The sequence below is a fragment of the Vombatus ursinus genome, unplaced genomic scaffold, assembly GCF_900497805.2.
Source record: "Vombatus ursinus unplaced genomic scaffold, bare-nosed wombat genome assembly UNPS02014784.1, whole genome shotgun sequence".
In the NCBI taxonomy this organism is placed as follows: Eukaryota; Metazoa; Chordata; class Mammalia; order Diprotodontia; family Vombatidae; genus Vombatus; species Vombatus ursinus.
In genome coordinates this window covers 10,993,881-11,015,807 of record NW_020954562.1, presented here as the reverse complement: position 1 = coordinate 11,015,807, position 21,927 = coordinate 10,993,881, and the positions used below count along the sequence as shown (strand labels likewise).

The following is a 21,927-nucleotide window of genomic DNA, read 5'->3' as shown; positions in this document are numbered from 1 at the left end:
GGACTTGTGCTGTCTTGATCTGGGCTTAAGTTCTTAAAGTAAAATTGCACTGTGCTTGGATTGGTCTGTCATATTTGATCCAGGATACAAGAAACTTGGTTATTTGACTCTCTTGCCTGTCTTTTCTGCTGAGTATAGGAGTTGTTAATTTGCTTATCCACAGTTATTGCAAAGATTCAACTTGATAAAAGTTCATTTTCCATTGGTATAATACTGTTTAATAAATTTATTTTGTTTTACTGTTCTGTGTGTGCAGAACTGATAAGGCCACAATTACTACCTCTTAGTTTTGGTCCAAGTACTTTAAATTACCAAATGAAGAAGTGACAGTTTCTTGTTCGCTATATATTTCTACTTTTATTTGCTAATATGGTTGTTCTTCACATTCTCTTACCTTTTTTTAGTGGGAGAATTTGTAAATGCATTTTACTATGTGACACTATTGGTATTGCCATAAAAACTCTCAGGTTACCATGAAACATAATCAAAAAATATTATAAGTCCCAAAGGAATTAGATAAAAGACACTACACTTTTCTTCATTTATTTTTCCATATCCTACTGACACTCAACTCTCTGGAGAAAGTTCTTCCATCTCACCTAACTCCTGTCCCACTTAGTTGTTCCTAGTTAAGAATATAATGAAACTCCAGATTAGGAATATTATGGGGAAGGGCACATTATCCTATACCACATAGATCAGTAATGGTGACATGATTTGGTACCAAAAGAAACTACATCCACAATCATTTTATGGGTGAGTCCTCAAAAGATTAAGAGACAGAACCTGGAATAATATGACTCATCTCCACTTCAGTAACTCATATTTCTTTCCCTTATGACCTGCCAATATTTCATTCATTCAGCAAGCATTTATTAAGTTCATACTGTGTGCCAGGCACTTTAAGGATGGATGTTAAAAATACTAAAATAAAGAAGTGCTTGTTCTCAAGTTTATAGTCTGTTGGAGGAAAGCACATACGCACAAAAAAGTACAAAGTAGATACATAATAATTAATTATGACAAGTTCCTGGCAAAGGCCTGAGGATCAAAAGAGGTGAGAGATCAGGATAGGCTCCCTGTAGAATATGGCAATTGAGCTGGGCTTTGAAGGAAGTCAGGGATCCTAAGAGCCAGGGTTGAGGAAGAAGTATGTTCCATGCAAGGACTGCTTGTGCAGAGGCATGGGGATGGAGGGGGACTGGTTTGTTGCTTGTTATAAAGGGACATCAAATAGTCTTATCTGCTAAAACACAGAGGGCTGTATCATAAACCTGGGAAGGTAAATTGGGCCAGATTATGAAGGGCTTCAAATAATAGTGGAATTTATATTTTTCCTAGAGACCAGAGGATACCATTGGAGCTTCTAGAACAGGGGAGTGACATGGTCAAACCTAGGCTTCAGGAATAGCAGTGGGCATTGGAGAATGGATGGATGGGGAAGGTCTGGAGGTAGGGATACCAATTAAAAGGCTACTTCCTTACCACTTTATAGTCTGCCAAAATGTATATTCCCATGGCCTCTAATTCTCCTAGGACTGTTCTAGTATTCTCACCAAATCTTTGGCCTTATCACTATTGCCACTAGTTTTCCCACACCACTATCTTGCCAGGGAGCAATCAATCAACCAACAAGCATTTATTGTCTCTATTATATACACATACATACAATATACATACATAAACACACATACAATGTGCAGACTTCATAATACATGCATATACACACAAACATCAGTTAGGAGTATCATGAGAAGATGCAGAAGGTGGTACTTGAACTGCCTTTTGAAGGAAATGAGAAATTTTATGAGATAAAGATGAGGAGGGAATACATTCTAAACATGGGGAATGGCCACTACAAAAGGATGGAGAAAGTAGAGGCAAGACAGAGACAGAGATAGAACCATAGATTTCAGAAATAGGAATAAGTGTATAATGAAACTGGAAAGATAGGTTGGAGTTAAGTTGTGAAGGACTAAAAAAGCTAAAGAGCAAGAATTTATATTTTATCCTAGAAGCAGTGGGGAGCTGCTAAAATTTATTTAGTGCAGGAGTGACATATTCAAGTTCTTGCTTGAGGAGAATCTCTTTGGCAAATCTGTTGGACAGATTGGAGAGAGGAGAAACTTGAAGCAGAAATATCAGTTTGGAGGATCTTACAATAATTCAGGGCAAGATGGTGTGTCCTTGATCTATGGCCACTAGACTATGTGAATATAGAGAGGGGGACAGATGTGAGAGATTTTGTGGAGAAATAGAAAGACTTGTCAACTGATTGGATGTGTGGGGGTAAGGGAGAGTAAAGAGTAAAGGCTGCCTCAGAAGTTGTAAATATTAATGACTACAAAAGAGATGATACTGTCAACAGGAACAGGGAAGTTTGAAAGAGGGTAGAATTTGTGGGGAAAGTAGTTCACATTTTTGGATGAGTAGAGTTTGAGATGCCAAAGGACATCTGGTTCAAAATATCCTTTAGGCAGTTGGTGATATGGGACTGGAACTCAGGAAATTGGACTAGTGTTGGAAATACAGATATGAGAGTCATGTATAGGAGACAGTAATTAAATCAGTGGCAGCTGACTAGGTCACCAAGGGAAAGAATTTCTAGGGAAATGAGAAGGCCCAGGACAGAACCTTGAAACATCCATAGTTAAGGTGCATGATATAGGTGGTAGTAAAGAATGTTATGATAAATTAATGACTTATCTGAGGCAGCTAGGTGGCACAGTGAATGGAGTACCAGGCCTGGTATCTGGAAAACCTGAGTTCAAATCTAGCTTCAGACATTTACTAGCTGTGTGACCCTGAGGAAATCACTTAAATCTTGTTTACCTCAGTTTCCTCATCTGTAAATGGATATAACAATAGCACCAGCTTTTCAGGATTGTATGAGAATCCAGTGAGACAATAATTGTATAGCACTTAGCACAGTGCCTGGCATATAGTAAATGCTTTTGAAATGTTAGCCTGTGTCATATTCTAGTCATGTCTCATGCTGTTAACCCCATGTTGTGGGGGGTTTGGGTGAGGAAACCTTAAAAGGCCTACTTCCTGCAGAAAATGGCATTTGAGCTGAGTCTTGAAGGGAAGTCAGGGATTTTAAGAGGGAGAGTGTTCCAGGCATGGGTAATGGCGCAAAGATACAGAGGCTGGATGGAGCTTCATGTCTGAGGAATAGCAAGTAGGTTAGTGTGGTTGGACTGTTAGTTAATAAAATGTTTAAGACGACTGAAAAAATAGGGAGGGGATAAGCTGGGAAGAACTTAAAAGCCAAGCCAAGGAGACCTTCTTAATCCTAGGGAACCACTAAAGTTTACTGAGTAGAGAAGTAATACTTTGGGGAGGAGTCTTCCCTGGGGCAAAAATGCTTTTAGTAGAGTAGGATTTTTCCTCTTGCTTCTTCTTTATTAAATGATCATTCTCTCCTATCCCCTGCCAGAATTTGAAAGGTAAAAAAAAACTTTACTAGGTATTCTATAAAAAGGGTTTCCACCCTCTAACTCCTGAATTGGATACCTGAGCTCCCTTTAAACATACATGTAATAATGTTTTAAGTTGTGGTGGGGATGGAGGTAGATTGAGGCAGAGCAGAAAGTGGTAGTCAAGAGAAACAATCTTAAATGACTTCACTATATGAAATTAAGTAAAATTCCTTATTCACTTTGAAGTTTTCCATTCTTCCATAGTCACTCTTTAGAGTTCTAAGATCTTAGATTTAGAGCTAGATGAGACTTTAGAGATCAAGTAGTCCAATGTCCTTATTGTACAGAGAAGGAAACTGAGGCCTAGATAGGTTAAGTGCCATGTCCAAAGTCACAGAGCTGTTATATATTCAACCTGGAACTTGAGCTTTAATCCTTAGATTGCTAAGACAGTGTTTGTTCTGTTATTCCACATTGTCCTGCAGGGACCTCTCTCCATGGTGAGATGACAAGAGTTGTCTCTGGAAACATCATTCTGTCAGTTTTCCCACTAATCTATTTGCTTCCAGCTGTTGCTACCAATGCAGCGTACACAGAAGGGATGGGAGTGGTGCCATTCGTGCTTTACATCTTGAGCATGAGGGTTACACAAGACCATTTACTGGCGGGGCCACGTCCAGGAGAGCGCATTGAGGGGTAAAGGGCAGCCCATGATAAAGGTCAAGAGGGTAGTTCCAGAGCTCCCTTAGGAAATGACTTGTTCCTCCTGGGCAACCAGTAGTTGGCATGCCAAAGAAACTCAACAATGTAAACAGTATGTTCTTTCAACTTTCAGGAGATTTAGGCTTGTTTGTTTGTTTTAAGTACAAATATTGGAATTAGTTTAAAACACGATATTTTCTGGTGCAGTCCATCAAACTAGATAAACATGCATGAACTTCCTTCCAGTGAGATATTTTATTATGATTTATATCGTGCTCCAATTTTCTTATTAGTACCATAATGCAAATATTTTGAAAGTACCTGACTTTGGGCATCTTACATACCAGTTCATAGGTCATGTTGTTTACTGTTGATTGTTTCTTATTTCAGGTTGATAATGCAATTTCACAAAATTAATTAAAACAATTTTGGAATGCTTTTTTCCCATGACATTAAGAAATAAGAATTTCCATATTGGGAAGTGGAGTTTTAAAAAACAGAAGTGCGTTTTCATCTTATTTACTAAAGTTCAAATTAGGGTCCTCTGCCTCTGCCGTGAATTTAGCAGAAATTAAAGTTACTCCGTGCTGTGTTAAGTGCCTAAGCCATAATATACACCAGGTGTAGTAATTAGCAGCCACACGAAGGCTGCCTATTTGTCTGGGTCTGCTGCTGTTGCTGTATCCCCCTGTGTTTTCACACCATCAGATAGTTGGATTTAATTGAGGCCACATCAGATGAGGCATTACTGACACCTTTAATTGAATGAGCATCCAGGGAGGATTAACTCATAATATTGATTGGCTTTTAGCCACTTGCTCAGAAGGGTGTCTGGGTAGCTTATTAGTTCCCTTTATTTACACCTTTATGCAAAGAGTGCAAATAGGAATTCTTAGTGCAATATGTTTTTCTAAGTACTCTTAATAACTTTTTTAAAAGGACTGATAATAAAAATGCAAATGCATTTAATTTTTTATTAGCAGTTCTGAATAAATATATATTAAATGTATGCATTTACACATTCACATATACCTGGTATATTGAAATATGGCAGTAGAAAGGCAGTAGAGAACATTATCAGACTATTTCCATTCTTAACAATTCTGATCAGATTTTAAAAAGTAGATGTGGAAGGGGAGAGTGGCTGAAAAAGTGCTGTATAATTATGCCACAACCCACTACTGCCAAATAAAACTTACTAGTTTGTACATTGTTTTATGCTGTGTCCTAGATTTTGACATGCAAGTTGGAGGAATTTTCCAAATCCTTAGCAGATATTAAGATTTATATTGATAATAGCTGTGAGAATAGTTGAGTTATCAATTTCATTTACTATCAAGTGTTCAAAGGAGAGCTTAAACAACCCAGGAACTTTGTTTTGTGATACTGGGAAGGGGGAGGGGAGGAGATGTCATTTAGGTGTTTCTCTTTGCAATTAACTGCTACAAGAAGAAAATACATTTGCATTACAATAGGGTTGTGTTTATGACTATGTACATTATATATATTGTCTTTACTAGTCCATTTAATTATACTTTACTTTGAAACAGGTTTATAATTAAGTTTGTCTATTACACCTATAAGTTATTTCTTTACCTGTAATAATGTCTATATGCCATCTAAATGTACTATATGTAAATATATATATTTTTTCTTTTCTCTTTATTCAGTTTGTCAAAACCTCCATGCCAACTCAACACAACTTTTGGTGGTCTCTGGGAATTTCCTTGACTCTTGCCTATTCCGCCCTTTCTTCAGTATACTACCTCAGTAGAGCCAAAAGATGGCTCTTTGGCAAATAACAGGCAATTAGAAACTATTTAATAAAAACTACATAGTCTTTCTCTCTGGAATATGAACTGGAAAGCTTTCTAACATTTGAGTTTGTTTGTTTTGTTTTGTTTTTTTCTGATCCAGTGATGTGGATGAAGTTTTCCCCACTTAAATCCAGTATTCCAAACAGAAAATTTCAAAGATCATAATATATTTCTAAAAATCAAATCAAATTCCTGTTTCCTCTAGCCTGTATGATGCTTTCACTTGCAGCTGCCAGTGGTGCTTGCTTGTTTTAATCTATTCTTCCTCTTCTTTTCCTATACCCTCTCCCTTTTTCTTGTTCTCTCCTCGTCTCTTCTTTCCTATGTATTTGGTGTCTTGTCATGTCCACTCAACAGTATCTCCTCCTGCAGAGTCCATTGATGTTCACAGACCAAGCTCAGCAGGATGTTATCATGGTCCTAAAGTTCCCATCCAACTCCCCTGTCACTCATGTAGCAGCCAACACCCAGCCTGGCTTGGCAACTCCTGCTGTGATCACAGTCACTGCTAACAGGCTATTTGCTGTGAACAAGTGGCACAACCTTCCTGGTGAGTAAAGAAGTATCTTCTTGAGCTGGAGTAAACATTATAAGCCATGTTTCAGAATTACATCTACTTCAGATATTTCTTTTTGTTTCGCAAAAGTTGAAGCTTTCAGTTTGCAAGCATTAGTTGGACACATTGGCTTTCACTTGAAGAATTCTGTCAAAGGTTTACGATACAGTTGCTGTTTAACCACAAACTGTTTCTTGGCATCTGTTTTCCCATATAAAAAATATATATATATACACATATACATGTATTAATATGCTTATATATGTATAGTGACAGAGTACATATATATCTACATACATAGGCATGTATTATAAGTGAAAAAATCTACATTTATTCATCAAGTATTTATTGAGTGTGTGTTATGTGTATAGCAGTATATAAAATGCTGTGGAGTGAGGGGCATACAAAATAAATATAAAATGTAGTCCCTGACCTCAAGGAGCTTATATTCTGCATGAGGCCAGAGTTATAGATTCAAGAATCAGCTTTGATTGAGTAAAACAAACTAAAACAAAACCCCTCCCTTTCTATACTTGCACCCCAACAAACTTGCTCATAAATCTATGCCATTGTTAGAGGTGAGGGGAAGAATGGGTAGAGGAAGGCAAAGAAAAAAGGTAATAAGGAGAGGGGAGGGGAAACTAGACTGGAGATTTGGAATGGATCAGCCTAAATGCTGGGGAAAAAAACCAAGTTACGGGGTCAAGAATGTCATCTACAGAGTAACACATTTTATCTTAATTACATTTAACACTTAGGTAATACAGACATCTAGAATATTATATACTTAAAACAAGATTCTGTTCTGTTGTTAAATGTAGCATGTCACTATGACTTAAAGGATACAACATTTTAATATTTATCCAGATGGTTTGTTTCTTTTATTGAAAGAATAGAGAGAAGAAAAAGTGAATTTAAAATTTCCTTGAAACTGTTGGCCATTTATTAAGCTTTTATTTTAGAAAACACGCTGTGCAGATGAGTTTGAATGGTTTCTTTAAATTGTGGAAACATCTGCAAAGCTTGACAGTGTCATGCATAAAGCACTTCTTGTTAGAGTAACTAAAGTGATTGGAAAGATATAAAGTCTCTGGGACCACAGGCTTTACATCAAACTAAGTGCAAGAGCTATTAGGATTGAATAGAACTGAATTGACATTAGAATAAAAACAAACAAATAGGGACCTAAGTATATACTCAATTAAAGGGCCCATCACTACAGATCCAGTGCTTTCCATAGTAAAAATCGTCTTTTAACCAGCTATTTGAAAATAAAGCAAAAGTCATCTAAGCGACTTACTTGTGTTGCCCAGAATCATCTTTGACATCAACTGAGAGTTTAAGTAGCCATATAGTAAAAATATACCAACATGCTCATAAATCTGAGTCAATCATATGGTTTTTTTCTTAATTAGGTGATAGAAGCTTAGCAGTTAGGCCTAAAAATTAAAACCAAGATTTATTTTTCCTTAACTCTCCTAAGCTGGTCTTTCTTTTCCTACCTATAAAAATAACAATAATGTTTACAAATATGACATATACTATATGTATATATAGATATAGATAGAGGGCACAGGGTGAGTTGAAAATGAAGGGGTCATATCTGGAGAATAAAATTAAGGGGTGAGAGAGGAACATACTAGGAGAAGGAGAGGGAGAGGTAGAACGGGGTAAATTATCCCCCCCACACACACAAAAAAAAAAAAAACAGAAAAGAAAAGGCTCTTACTTACAGTGGAGGGGAAATGGGGGAAGGTGAGAGGGAATGAGTGAATCTTATTCTCATAGGATTTGGCTTAAGGAGGGAATAACATACACTCAACTGAGTGTGGAAATCTGTCTTACCCTACAGGAAAATAGGGGGGGAAGGGGACAAGAGGGTAGGGGAATGATAGAGAGGAGGGCAGTTTGGGAAAGGGAGTAATCAGAAGCAAATACTTCTGAGGAGGGACAGGGTTAAAAGAAAGAATAGAATAAATGGGTGGGCGGGATAGGATTAAGGAAAATAGAGTTAGTTTTTCACAGCATGTCTACTGTGGAAGTGTTTTGCATAATTGTACATATATAACCTATATTTAGTTGCTTGCCTTATCAATGAGGGTGGGTGGGGAGGGAGGAAGGGAGAAAATTTGGAACCCAAAATTTTAAAAACACATGTTTAAAAAAATGTCTTCACATGCAACTGGGAAATAAGAAATACAGGAAATAGGGTACAGAAATCCATCCTGCCCTACAGGAAAATTGAAGGGGGGGAGAGATAGAAGGGAAGGCAGACTAGGGGAAGGGGTATTTAGAATGCACGCCATCTTGGGGTGGGTGGAGGGGTGAGATGGGGTAAAAATTTGGAACTCAAAATCTTGTGAAAGTAAATGTTGAAAACAAAAAATAAATAAAAATTACCATAAAAAAATTAAAAAAAAACAAATATGACATATACCATCACTAGGCATAGAACTGAGTACGTCAGAGCTTTTTCTAACTTTCAGGTCAGAGACCCTTCAACTCAGTTTTCCTAAAGCATTGAGGTCACCAGAGATGAGCTCATTGAGGGTGGGAGATGAGGGGATGGAGTTTAGATCTATTAGTAAAATTCTTGAATGCAAGTGATAGAAGAGACTGTCCACAGTAAAATTCCTCAGTAAAGCAGGAGTGTGGCTCTGTTGCTGGCTTCCTTACCTGCCGTATGGGGAATTGTGAAAAACTGCAGTGGGAACCTAAGGTATGGCATAGTAACAGCAACCAACTGAAGATGAAATAACCACAATAACTTACATTTATGATAAAGCACCAAAGAGTTTATAAAATAGCACTGAGAGAGAACAGGGCTATAAGTTTCAAAATGGCTTAGAAAATTATAAGCTTTAATGTGGGAAATTGCATGATTTTATTAGGAAATATCAATTTAGTAAAAGTGGAACTGTATAAATTGAGGTAAGTAGTAGAGAGGGTGGGCCGCAGAGTCAGGAAGATCGAGGTAAAGTCTTCTTCTAGAACATACTGGCTGTGCAGCCCTGGGCAAGGTGCTTCACTTCTGGACAACACTCAGATAACAATTTGGAGAGCGAGAACTGACCTTTGTGGGTGCAGGAAATTTCCCAAGATATTTTCTGTGTTGAATGAAATGACAGGTCCAATTTAGAAAAAAATTAAGGCAAGTACCTACTGTACTTCTCTCCTGGCTTCATATGAGTTTTTCTTTCATAATTAATTGTATGCATATATAAAAATGTATATTCTATTTTTGTTTATATTTTGCAGTAGAATTTAATATATTTTACAGATATCTATATTTCTGAGTTACTTATACTACATTCAGAAAATTCTGACAGATGCAAAAGTGCCATATAAATAGTTATTCTTGGAGTCTGTAGATGCATACTTCCTAGAGTTCAGGGAAAAAGTTTTGAGAATATATATCTAGCTGGTTTATATTTTATAGTGATACCAACGGTCATAAGAAACCTCATGCCAAACTATGAGTATATAATAACATTAGAGTAGGAAGTGACATGGTAGATTATTGTTCTGGAATTTTAAACTATAATTTTCACATTTTTATTGTGTACTTTTATTAATCGATCATACCATTCTAGTGAATTTATACTTAACATTAGTCAAAAGTTAATTATGGGCAAGCACTCTGCTAAGTGCAGGTGTTCTAAGTATGAAAAGAGAAAAACAGTCCCTGCCCTCAAGGAGTTTATTATCTCACGGGGGAAGACAAAATACAAAAGAGAAGGTCCTCAGAGGAAGTACCTGAAGCAAGGTGCACGGTGGAGAAGTCAGTCAGAGAAGTCCCAGAATCTCCCCCTGAAGATTTTCAGGTGAAAAATGAAGAAATGTGACCTGATCTACTTAGAGATATATTTAAATAGATCTTATCCTGGCTGTTCACCTTCACGTGGTTATTTATTGGGATGTTACAATACAGAAACTTTCAGTAACTCAGTAACTCAGCAACACTCCCTTCGAGAAACATACTGCTCACACCATACACTTTTAATCTTTCCAAGTTTAGAGTATCTAGCTGTTGCTGTTGTGTACCCATAATTTCTGCAAGTAACTATGGCTGCTCCATTCAGCTTCTTCTTCTAGGTCATATCCTTCCTTTGAGTACAATTTTCAGGATCTATTTGAATTCCCTTTTGCTGTTACTAAAACTCAGGCATTAACTACATCATGCCTTGTTGTACTGACACCTTGGCTCTAGTATCTCTCACAAAATCATAGTGGGTGATGGAGATTCTCAGGATCTGTGAGGATATATTCAGGTAGTATTAGAATGAAGTTAAGATTACTAAACCTTATAAAAAATGAGCAGGATGCTCTCAGAAAAACCTGGAAAGACTTACATGGGCTGATGCAAAGTGAAATGTACTATGTACGAAGTAATACCAATATTGTAAGATGATCAGCTGTAGATGACTTAACTATTCTCAGCAATACAGTGATCCAAGACAACTTTGAAGGACTTGTGATGAAAAATGCTATCCATCCCCAAAGAAAGAACTGATGGTGTCTGAATACAGATTGAAGCATACTTTTTTTTTACTTTCTTTTTCTTGAGGTTTTTTTTATGTTTTCTTTCACAACATGACTAATATGGAAATGTTTTGCATGACTGCACATGTATGACCTTTATCGAATTGTTTGTCTTCTCAAGGTGGGGGGGGGGGATCAAGAGGAAGGAAGAGAAAGAATTTGGAACTCAGAGTTTTAAAAACTAATATTAAAATTGTTTTTTACATGTAACTGGGGAAAATAAAATACTAAACAATTTTTTAAAAAAGAAAAAGAAAGATTACTAAATATCTGTGAAGATTTTGTCACCACTGTCAACTCCTGTTCTGGTCACATAGTGCTTCATAACCAGAAATTTTGTACTGCCTAAACACCAATGGTGATATTCAAGGGCTCACAAAAGGAAAAAGGAATTGGGGTTGGTAGCTGAATGGAAAGAAGTTACTTACAGAAATCATGGGTGCATAGCAGTAACTGTTAGGTATAACTTGATAAAAATTCAAGTATACTATATGCAGTTTTCTGAAGTGACAGATGCTGGACCCTTCAATTGAAATATTAGATGGAATTATATAAGGCAGCATGATGTAGTAGATAAAGTGCTGCCCTTGTAATCACCAAATTTGAGGTTCAAGTCCCGTTTCTGACATATGTTAACTATTTGACGGTGGGCAGATCATGTAAGCTCTCAGTGCCCCAGCCAGCTCTCCAAGGCTATAAGTTTCAGGGCAGATACAAAGCTGCATTGGGAGCAAGGAGGTTTCCACCCTGGAGAGTTCCCTACACCAACGAAACCACAGTTCCAACTAAACAAGCAAAAATGTAATGATACAATTTAAGAGATCATCTTCATTTTCTCCTTGCGGTAAATGAGGCCCAAAAAAGGGAAAGTGGCTTGCTGAATGTTATGTAGGTTGTTACTTACTAAACTGAGTCCAGAACCCAGATTTCCATCTGCTGACTTCCTGTCTGTGCTTCTTTCCACCACTATTTATAGGGAAAGGCTGTGTATACCAAGCTCTTTTAAATTGCAGAGCTAATAGTATGCCTGTATTATTCAAAATCATCTTAAAAAGAGAACAAATTGCCTATAGTATATATTGATTCTGTTTACTCTTCTACTTCTGAGTATTTTTAAATTGAAGAAAAATAGCAAAAATGTTAATAAAATTTTAAAACATATATATACACTGATTTAATCATTAGGAATGTAACTCAGCCAAATGCATTTAATGAAAACATTTATCTGCAAAATGGCTTTCTTTATTTTTATTCAGACTTTCGATTGATTGATTTTAAGTGATGGATGAAACATTAAATGTTCCCTGACTTGGAGCTTTCCCTTTCTCCATCATAAATTGACATTTTTGCTGGTCCTTTGTGCTACAGCATTCAAAGATGCATTTTTAGGAAATAACAAAAAAATAGTATTTGCTCCAGTCAGCAGATGGCTGTCACATTTTGTTTTTAGTGCTCTTTACCACTTAATTTTGTTTTGTTGCAGCATTGGAGGTTGCCAGTCAAGCATCTGCTATAGCTTATGGCCCAGGACTAGAGCCACTGGTGATGGCACCCATTCAGAACAGCACTAATCTAAAATAAATGTTTAATAAACTGCCCATAAAAGCACCTGGATTTTTTTCTTTAAATTTGACAAAACTGTAAGAGATTTGGAGAGTTAGAAACCAATTGCACATGAGATTTGACTTAAGTATTTTTACATGGTTTAAAATATGAAAAGTAATGCAGATTTTTTTTTAATCTTTTGTGAATTCCAGCTCATCAAGGTGCTGTACAGGACCAGCCATACCAGCTGCCAGTGGAAATCGATCCTCTCATAGGTCTGTCACTTCCTTCTCTCTTTGCGATTCATTAAGCTCTGTATGGTGGCCCTGAAGTGTAGATTACGGTTGTTTTTCACTTGCTGGTTGCTGGGAATGGAATTTTCCTGATAAACCATTTGCATGCAAATTGGAATGCAATGAGCTGTGGCTATGCTGGTATTTCATCAACTCCCCCTCGTTGGTTTGCCTAATTTGAACAGGCCTAGGACGCGTGTCACTGAAAATTAATATGGATGCTGTAATAATGTGTGATTGAGAATGCGCATGAAGTACTGTCAGGATAATATTGGATCTTTTCATCACTCAGACTTGTTGATGAGCAGGAGCGAGGCACGTTATGATGAATCGGTGCGCCGGTAATGTGATGGAGCTCCTTTGCTGGGGAAATTTTCATAATAACAGTGGGGTTCTTAGCAGCACTGTGTGGTGAAAAATAAAACTGTGGTGCCAGGGCTTCATCATTAAAGGAGATCAATCCTTTCTTCATAGACCCGCCGTACGGGCTGAGGGGATTAATGTGCATTCGCTGAGCGGTTTCAAAGTTGAAATATGTTGCCCCACCAATAGCAATGTTAAGATATTAGTATTCATTTTCCTCGGGCCCAACAGCCCAGTAGATCACCCTTGGAGGTTAAATGTGAAGAAAGGGAGAAAGAAAGGAAGGAAGGAAGGAAGGAATGATTAGAGAGGACAAGAAAGAAGGAAGGAGAGGAGAGGAGATGTCCACAAAGAAACCTCCTTTGAGATGAAATGTGGATCTGTTGCACATACAGCATTGAAAAACATATTTGCTCTTGTGCCTTTCGTGCTTGGTTACTTTATATGTCCATATTAGCATTTTACACCTTTAAATGTTGCATGGTCAGAGATCAAATGTGGTTTGGCCAAAACTTGGAATGTTAAATCTTGACTTTGGAGACTACGACGAAGTAGGGAATATATGCATATAAATAGTTGGAATCTTTTTCCCTACCTACATCCATTCAATAATAATTTTAGAAGTGGAAAAACTTGTATTTTCTCCCAAATTATTGGAGAATATTATTAGCACTGGCATTTGGATTCTTCTTCAGTTTCTCATTTCCCTAGCTCATGTTGTTTTAAATGAGGATGTCACATTACAACCAGCAGTTCTGAATTGGGTGATTTTTTAAAAATCCAGGTTGTTCTGTAGATGGCCACGCATCTTTTTCCTACCATAAAACCTTTATTTATTGCAGCATAGGGCTAAAGTATTGCCATTTATAAATGGATTATTATGATAGACTAGAGGGAGTCTAAGGTCAAAGCCAACTAATTTATTAATTTTCCAAAGTTCAAGCACATATCATAGAAGTACTCTGTCTGCATAAAAATACACATAATTTCAGTAGAGCCATTGACTTCTTTGCCTAAATCCTGAAATACCACATTAAATACTTTTCTAAAATTCTGAATCATTATAGGGTATGGTTTTTTTTTTAATTGGGGAAACAGAAGAACCCATTTTCTGAGTCATTTTAAATTGCTACTCTAGGTAAATGTAGGATTGTGTAGTAGTGGATATATTAAATCTAATTAGTTTAGATTTCTTTAATTCTGAATTTTTGATATTTTGTATATAATATAAATAATTTCAATTTAATTAAACTTAAAACCTAAATCTAATAGATAATTCTTCTATATTATCTAAGGTAGGCCTATTATGAATTTTAAATTTTTATTATTTTACTTGCTAGTCCCACTAAAATTTTAGTTTATCATGGGAATAGAATATGTATATGTCATTTTTACTACTATAATCTTACCGATGACCCTTCTTTTGAATTATTTAGTTGATGATAGTGAGTTAAGTTATATACAGTTGTATACAGAAGTATTTGAAATAATGGATGTCATGATGTTAAATTCCATATCTGCTCCAAGTGGACATTTTATTGGTGAAAGTTCATTTGAAAAGTTTGAGATCCTTGAACCAATATCACATTTTTGTCACTTGGCCAGAGTTCATACACACACATGCTTATGACTGACTGGAGCTTTCATAGTCCTCCAAAAGAAGACCTGCCCACTTGAAAGTTTGTATAATTAGAGCAAAGATAACAGGTGCAGATCTGTACAAACATTGAATAACCCTTATTTGGAATGCTAATTCTGTAATAGTCAAGTAGAAAACACTGCATATTTTGTTTCTATTTCTTGGTCTAATGGAATTGAACAGATTTGTATGGGACTACTGCACAGAAAATGTATCTGACTTCCTCTTCCTTCAAAAAACAGCATTGCCTTTCCCAGGCTTCAAAGTTATGATTGAAGGTTTTTTCTCATCTTAGCATTTTAGTCCCTGAAGGGAGGAAGGAGGAGATCTTACCCCACAAAAATTCTTACATTTGTAACTACTTCTGACCAACTTGCCAGCAGACTCAGATGCTCTTGAAAGGCATCAGAAGCCTCCATCATTCAGTAATAGTTATTAAATACCCTTCAGTGCATGAAGTTGTGATAGATGTTGTCAGAACCTTAATTTGAAAATACCTTCTTTTTTTTAACACACTTTGCCCTCTATTCGTTACCTTCTCTCCCCCATTAAAAACAAAAACAAAAAAAATACAAATCCCCAAAATCCCACATGGAACTACTGCTTTTAGTAAACTGTTTAGATTTACTTTTCCTGATTAGTTTTTTACCTATGAATTTTTCACCTAAACCATTTTAATGCTGAAGATGTTGTAGAATAACGTATCTTTGCTCTTACTTCCTGAGTTATCTGCACACCTGTGCTACACTCATCAACAGTGAATACATTGTGTTTTCAGAAAACTAAGGACCACAAAAAGAATATTAGTTGGAAAGGATTTTAATATTACCTTTTCATCTTATTTTGTTTCAGCCTCAGTTTTTTCCTCCAGGAAAAAAAAATGTTCTTATTTGAATGGGGAAATCAGTGTTGAAACATCCTTTAGGACCCTGGAAACAGCTTTCTACATAGCTAACCTATAATATCAAGAAGGGCTTATTGAGTATAATTTCCTTTTCTGATAATAGCACTCCTGGTAGTCTATTTTCAGAGGATTATTACCCTTCCCATGTGTCTTGACGTCATTCTGTCTGCCCTTGTGCCTTCAGATAAACCCCAATCCACACATTCTGTAGCAGCTTGGAAGCACCGTGTGCTAGTCATTCTGCCTTGTTTTATTGCTTCAATAAGGTTCAGGAAAACAGCAATACTCTCTGCTTCAACTTTTTCAATTACATATATCTTTAATAAATAGTCATTCTCCTCTTTCTTTACATGATGGCGCTCCTGTTAACAGGGGATTGGGATTGCACATCTAGTCAAATTAAAGACCTGTTAGAGCTAAAGTAGTACAGGATGCTGCTATATTTCACAGAGTATGTGACATTTAAATTCTAATATCTTTTCCTTGTGACAAAATGTTAAAGGTAATAGTCTGTCACAACATGACTCCATTCTCATGACAATAGTTGTAATGAGATTGTCAGGAATACAAACCGACCTGTGATACAGTCTTGTGATTGTAATCTGGTTTAGACTTACCCAAGAGCTATAATGCATGTTCTGTGGATTGTACACTATTTTAAAATTGTAACATGTTATTGTTTCTTTTCCCTAGGCAAAGACATTTTTGCTAGGATGTTGAATTTGGCTACTCATTCTTGCAACAAATATATGAATTTGGTGGGGGGAGGGGCATTGCCTTAAATGAAAGAACAGGTATTCTTGTATTTGAATTTATTACCTGTTCACACACCCCAAGAATTGTTTGATTAAAGTGTAAAGTTTCTTTGACTGTGTATACTTAGTTGTTTCTTTTTCATCTTCCACAGCTAGCAATACAGGAATGCACAGGAGGCAGATCACTGACCTTTTAGACCAGAGTATTCAGGTTCACTCCCAGTGCTTTGTCATCACTTCTGACAACCGCTATATTCTTGTTTGTGGTTTCTGGGACAAGAGTTTCCGGGTCTATTCTACAGACACAGGTAAATGTCATTTTCTTCACCACTCAACTCTGTTTATGCAAGTAAACGCTGAAATGCTTAGAATATTTCTTCATATTCTTGCTTCGAACAAGAATGGTCTATTTGTGATTTGTAAAAATATCAAATAAGAAAGAGAAAAACATACTTTTACTTTTTACCCCATCCAAAGTATGATCACTGTAGGCCACTGTGAATTAACCCTTAGTATTCTTTTTCTGTTCAAAGATTTTTTCAGCCAAAATGTATTTGTAGCGTGGTTGATCATTTTTTGAAGTGGTTGTATGTAAATAGCATGTGCTTGTGTATATGTATGAGCTTATCGGGAGTACATACATATCTAGCGTTTACCCTCTTTTGTGTTATTTTATATAGAAGGTTTTTTGCCTCCTACAAAGTCTCATTAAGCATACCTCTTGGGAGTCAATTTTTCTTCTCCTTTACCCAGTTCTGCATAGAATCCTGCTAAAAACTACCCCATCATGAAGAAAAGTAGCTGACTCCTGCTTTTATGCATGACAGGAGCTCTTGTTGAGATAGCATAAAAGTACGAGGCCTGTATATTCATTTGCATCCATCTGCCTAAGGGACTCACCATGCTCAGCTATGTTACCCCATGAGAACTAATAGAATGAGTTTTTGGAGAGCTTTGCACGTTTGGGAAAAGAGTTTCTTCCAGGTTGAAGAGCAACATCCTGAGGAACTTATGGAGTCTAGTTAAATTCCAGTCTGATATATTTTAAGAGCCTCTAGAAAATAATATAAGATTTAAAAGATTTCTAATAAAAAAAATAGTATGATAGGTAGGCCATTAAAATAAATAATTAAAAAGAATAAGTATTATGTGCTTTCCATTTTTAGATTAATGAAACATGAGTGGCACAGTTCCCTCCAACTCTATGATTCTATGAAATATATAATATATATAATAGACATACGCAACTCAAAATATAATTGACATTATAATCTAATAAAATATTGGAATGTTTTAGGAATATATTGCTGTGTTTAATTGAAATTTTAGTTACCTAGAAGTTTCACAGACTTTTTGTTACTTTGTTGACAATCCTTCTAAAATATATTTTCCTACCTTTCTAAATTTATTAAAAATTTAATTTAATCTTTATTATTCAGATCTTTAGCTTCCTCAGGATCATATTCTTAATCTCAATTAAGAAATAAGAATAGAAGATTGAACTAATTGTATACTAACCCTTAGGCATACCCTTACAGTAGTATTTTGAGGGGTTTTGTCTTTTTATTTTCAATACTAAATTGTTCCTATCAGCTTTTTTTTCCCTTAATCATTTTCTAATAAGGACAATGCTGAGGGCAAACCTGACTCTTTCAAGGTTTATTAGTTTCTACATAATTGAAGTTTTACTAGAAGTTGCACCCATTAGCTTCCTAAGAAATACTATACAAGTGACCACTCTTTCACACCATATTCCCATTATAATATAATACATTTCCTCTGATTTAGCCATTCACATTTTTAGTTCTTAGGGCAGTGGTTATCACTCTGATATGATCTTACCTTGCATTTAATGCACCTGTTACATCACCTTACAAAATCTGCTCTTGAGATTATTTTGTTACGATGCTTGCAAAGTAGTATTAATATTAGTAGGTATTATGTTACTGTTTAAAAAAAAAAAAGAGGTTAGGAATATATAGGGATAAACAGCCAAAGAAGCTAAAGGGGGAGCCTCAGAGTGTTTGACAAGTTGTCATTATGTTATGTGATTAAGTTATTATTCAGACATAAATGGTTCTAAAGTGAATTTAACTGGTTTTGTTGAAGTTTAAAGTTAAAATTATAATCCCAAAATAATAAAAGTAAGGATAATTAAGACCCAGGTTTTCTTCATATAATCATCGCCCTACGTATTCAGAATTTTAAAGACTTTGATTAGTTTTGTTGGAAAGACACCCTATTTTAGAATTCTAAACCCATTATATGTCTCCAGTATACAGAGTGTCCAGAAAAGTCTCAGTGTAGTTTTAAGCTATTAAAACTAAAAACGATTAACAGTGATTACACTAATAGCTTAAAACTACACTGAGACTTTGGGACACTATGGGACATTATGCCCTGTACTTTCCACCCTTACCTAAAAACAAACACAGCTCTAAGTCTTTATCTGTGTGGAGTTTTTAATCTATATAGATGTGTTATTTTAATGCATTCATTAACAGTTACTTACTTTTAAAATTCATTTGGATGGAACTGATCTTGCCCCAGAGGATGAAAAAAACAAAATATTTATACCTGCCAGAAAAGTCTATGAAGAACTAAATAAAAAACTTTTTCATGCTTTCTTTTTGCTTTCTTAATATCCTGTGGACAAAACAAAATCCAGTGTAGGTTTCACTAAGTAATATCTTTGGGTTTTGTTTCTTTCCTTTTTTTTTATAAAAGCAAGAATATTATAGTTGAATATTTTCCCCAGGCTTGGCAGAGAGGCAAAGGGAAAAGATTATGTGATCACTAATGTGTAATGGCAAAGCTATCACAAGTGTTGAATTCAATTATATTTTAGCACATTTAAAAAAAAAAACCCTTCCCTTATTAGATTTCAGGATTTTAAAAAACGTTTTTTGGTAACAGGAAATTCTTTTAACGTAAATCATGTTTTCTGGACACAACTAATACAGGAGAGGCAACAATAAAACCTTCCCCCAGCAATGGGAATTATTTTTAGGTAGCCTTTTAGATTCAGTAGTTCAGGGTCCTGAGCTTAATTTTTTTATTTGCACTACAGCTGTCGAGTAAAACATTAACTAGAAAATGTGTTCTATCAAAAAAGGGATATCCTAGTCCTTGTGGTAATATTTGATATTAGTGTGCCAAGAGGTGGGCTAGCATTAAATGAAACAAAAAAAAGTTGAGGAACTCCTATGAGATTATCAGAAAATAATTTATGAAAGAGAGTATCAGGTATTGATATGCAAAGATTTATTTAGGAGGAGTGAACCTCAGCCACATCACTATAACAAAATAAACTCTAGAGGAAGGCCATTAGAGGCAGAAAAAGGAAATGCAGAGTAATAATATTTTCTATATTTGGACCTAAAGCGTAAAATAACTGTTGAATAATAAGATTAATTTGTTTGAATAACTAGGCCATCTTGAAATTTTTCACAACTGATAACTATACAATCATAAGAAGTTTTATATTTTAACAAACTTCTCCACTCATGAGTATAAATTGTTCAATTGGTGAAACTAAAAAGCAGTTTGCAATATCACAATGTATCTGACTTTGATACAAAAGAATGATTTTTCTTAGTCTGATAGTACAATAACTTTGTGTTTCCCTTTAGTCGTCCTCTGCCATTGTAGGATAAAGTTCGTGCCCAAATAACAATGTCCATTTCAGCAAGTTAAATAGGCCCTGTTTTCAGCTTTGGACACTTGTATTTGCCAACCCTGTACATTTTGAGTACAGAGCTAGTAGTTACTTCCATACTTGTAGTTTGGTACAAAACAATAAGAAGTTGATTAACTGCCAAATGTCACCTCCTCCAAGAAAATTTTCTTTTCTAACTACCTACCTTCAATCGATTCTGTGCCCCACATGCTTTTAGAGCAGAGAGAAAAGCCAAAGGCCTTGCACTGCTGGAGAGCAGATGAACTGGAGGAGCAGCAAGCATAGACCTGACAGGCCATTGAGTTCACTCCCTTCAATTTACAAATGAGAAAACTGAGGTACAGAGTGGTCAAGTGACTTGTCCCAGGTTACACAGCTGGTGGGTGTCTGAAGTGGGATTTGGACTCAGGTATTCATGTCTCCAAGGGCAAAAATATTTCAGTTCTGTTTGTACTAATAAAATTATGTTACAGTATAGTGACATTTATCACACCTTATAAGTACTATTCTTTATGTGCATTCTCTTTCATGGCTACATCTTTTGCTTTGCAGTTGTGATTTGTGTATTTTATTTTCCCAGTTCAGAGCTGGGAAGAATAGGAACCATGTCTGTCTTCCTGTTGTACTTTTTAAGAACTTTAAATAGTGTTAGCCTCAAGGATCAGAAATATTCTAACAAGTTAAAGAAAAACCTTTTTTAATAAAAGAAAACCCATTTTCAATACTTATTGTCCCCACTTTTATTCTCATTTGAATCAGAATTAAAATAAAATCTGCAATTGGAATTTGCTTATTTTTAAAACAAAAAAAATAGTATCAATTTAGAGGCTGTTATAATTCAGAAACCTCGAAAAATTCGGGAAAGAGTTTTTGATCTTGTATGGATATTTAAAAGCCTTCAGTGGAAACACTTTTTCCTTAAATTACAGTATAAAAAACATATAATTAATGTGGTAACTTGAAATTAAAGCAGATGTGATTTAAAAACTTGGGTGCAAGATTGTCAATCATGAGTTAAATATTTTCGTTGTAGGAGCATTAGCCAACTAAACAAACTAGTACTTAGTCATTTTCCCCCTACATTTCCTTTATTTCTGAACTTGATTTCTAAAACTGTATCCTTCCTTTTAGTAGCCTCTTTGGTTTAAATAAAATTTAAGGCATCAAAATACATCAAAAGTAATCATACTTTCTTACTAATACTTATTGGCAGCTTGTATGTATGTATATGTATGCAGCAGGTACAGGTACCTGCTTTTCACAGAGCCTAGATTTCACTTGTGATAAGCTACAGTTTTTATCAGCTCTATATGTATATTTGTGATATTTTGGAAGCATAAAGGCTTTCTCCCTGTGCCGTTGAACAACATTTCTGGGACACTGCTGAAAATTTTATTTAAATAGAAACCCATGGGGATGTTAATGCATTAGAACATTTATTTATTTATTTATTTAATGCATTTTAGAAGTGAGGCAGTCTAGTGGGAAAATGGTAGCTAGTAAGATTTAAATGTGGAATGGAGGGGTTGCTGTAGTGATTTAATTTTCTACAAAATTTTCACAATTATGTGCCAGCATGTCTGGATAAATGAAGGCCAATATTTGTGTTTGTATATATGTATATACATATATGTATGTGTATGTATGTAGTATATATGTATTTTAACATAGTCCATGTATGTGTATATCCTATACACACACATATAATCT

General features: G+C 35.6%; 1 protein-coding gene across 7 annotated transcripts in view; it reads left to right on the top strand.

The window, feature by feature from the left end:
• LRBA (LPS responsive beige-like anchor protein) overlaps nt 1-21,927 on the top strand; it is a 676,054-nt gene that overhangs the window by 619,908 nt on the left and 34,219 nt on the right. For 6 of the 7 annotated variants that reach the window (XM_027866938.1, XM_027866942.1, XM_027866935.1 and 3 more), the window contains 3 exons: nt 6,299-6,491; nt 12,797-12,859; nt 16,691-16,846. In XM_027866938.1, coding sequence (XP_027722739.1) covers nt 6,299-6,491; nt 12,797-12,859; nt 16,691-16,846 — 412 coding nt within the window. The remainder of the gene's footprint in view (nt 1-6,298; nt 6,492-12,796; nt 12,860-16,690; nt 16,847-21,927) is intronic. The other variant, XM_027866941.1, reaches the window with a different exon arrangement.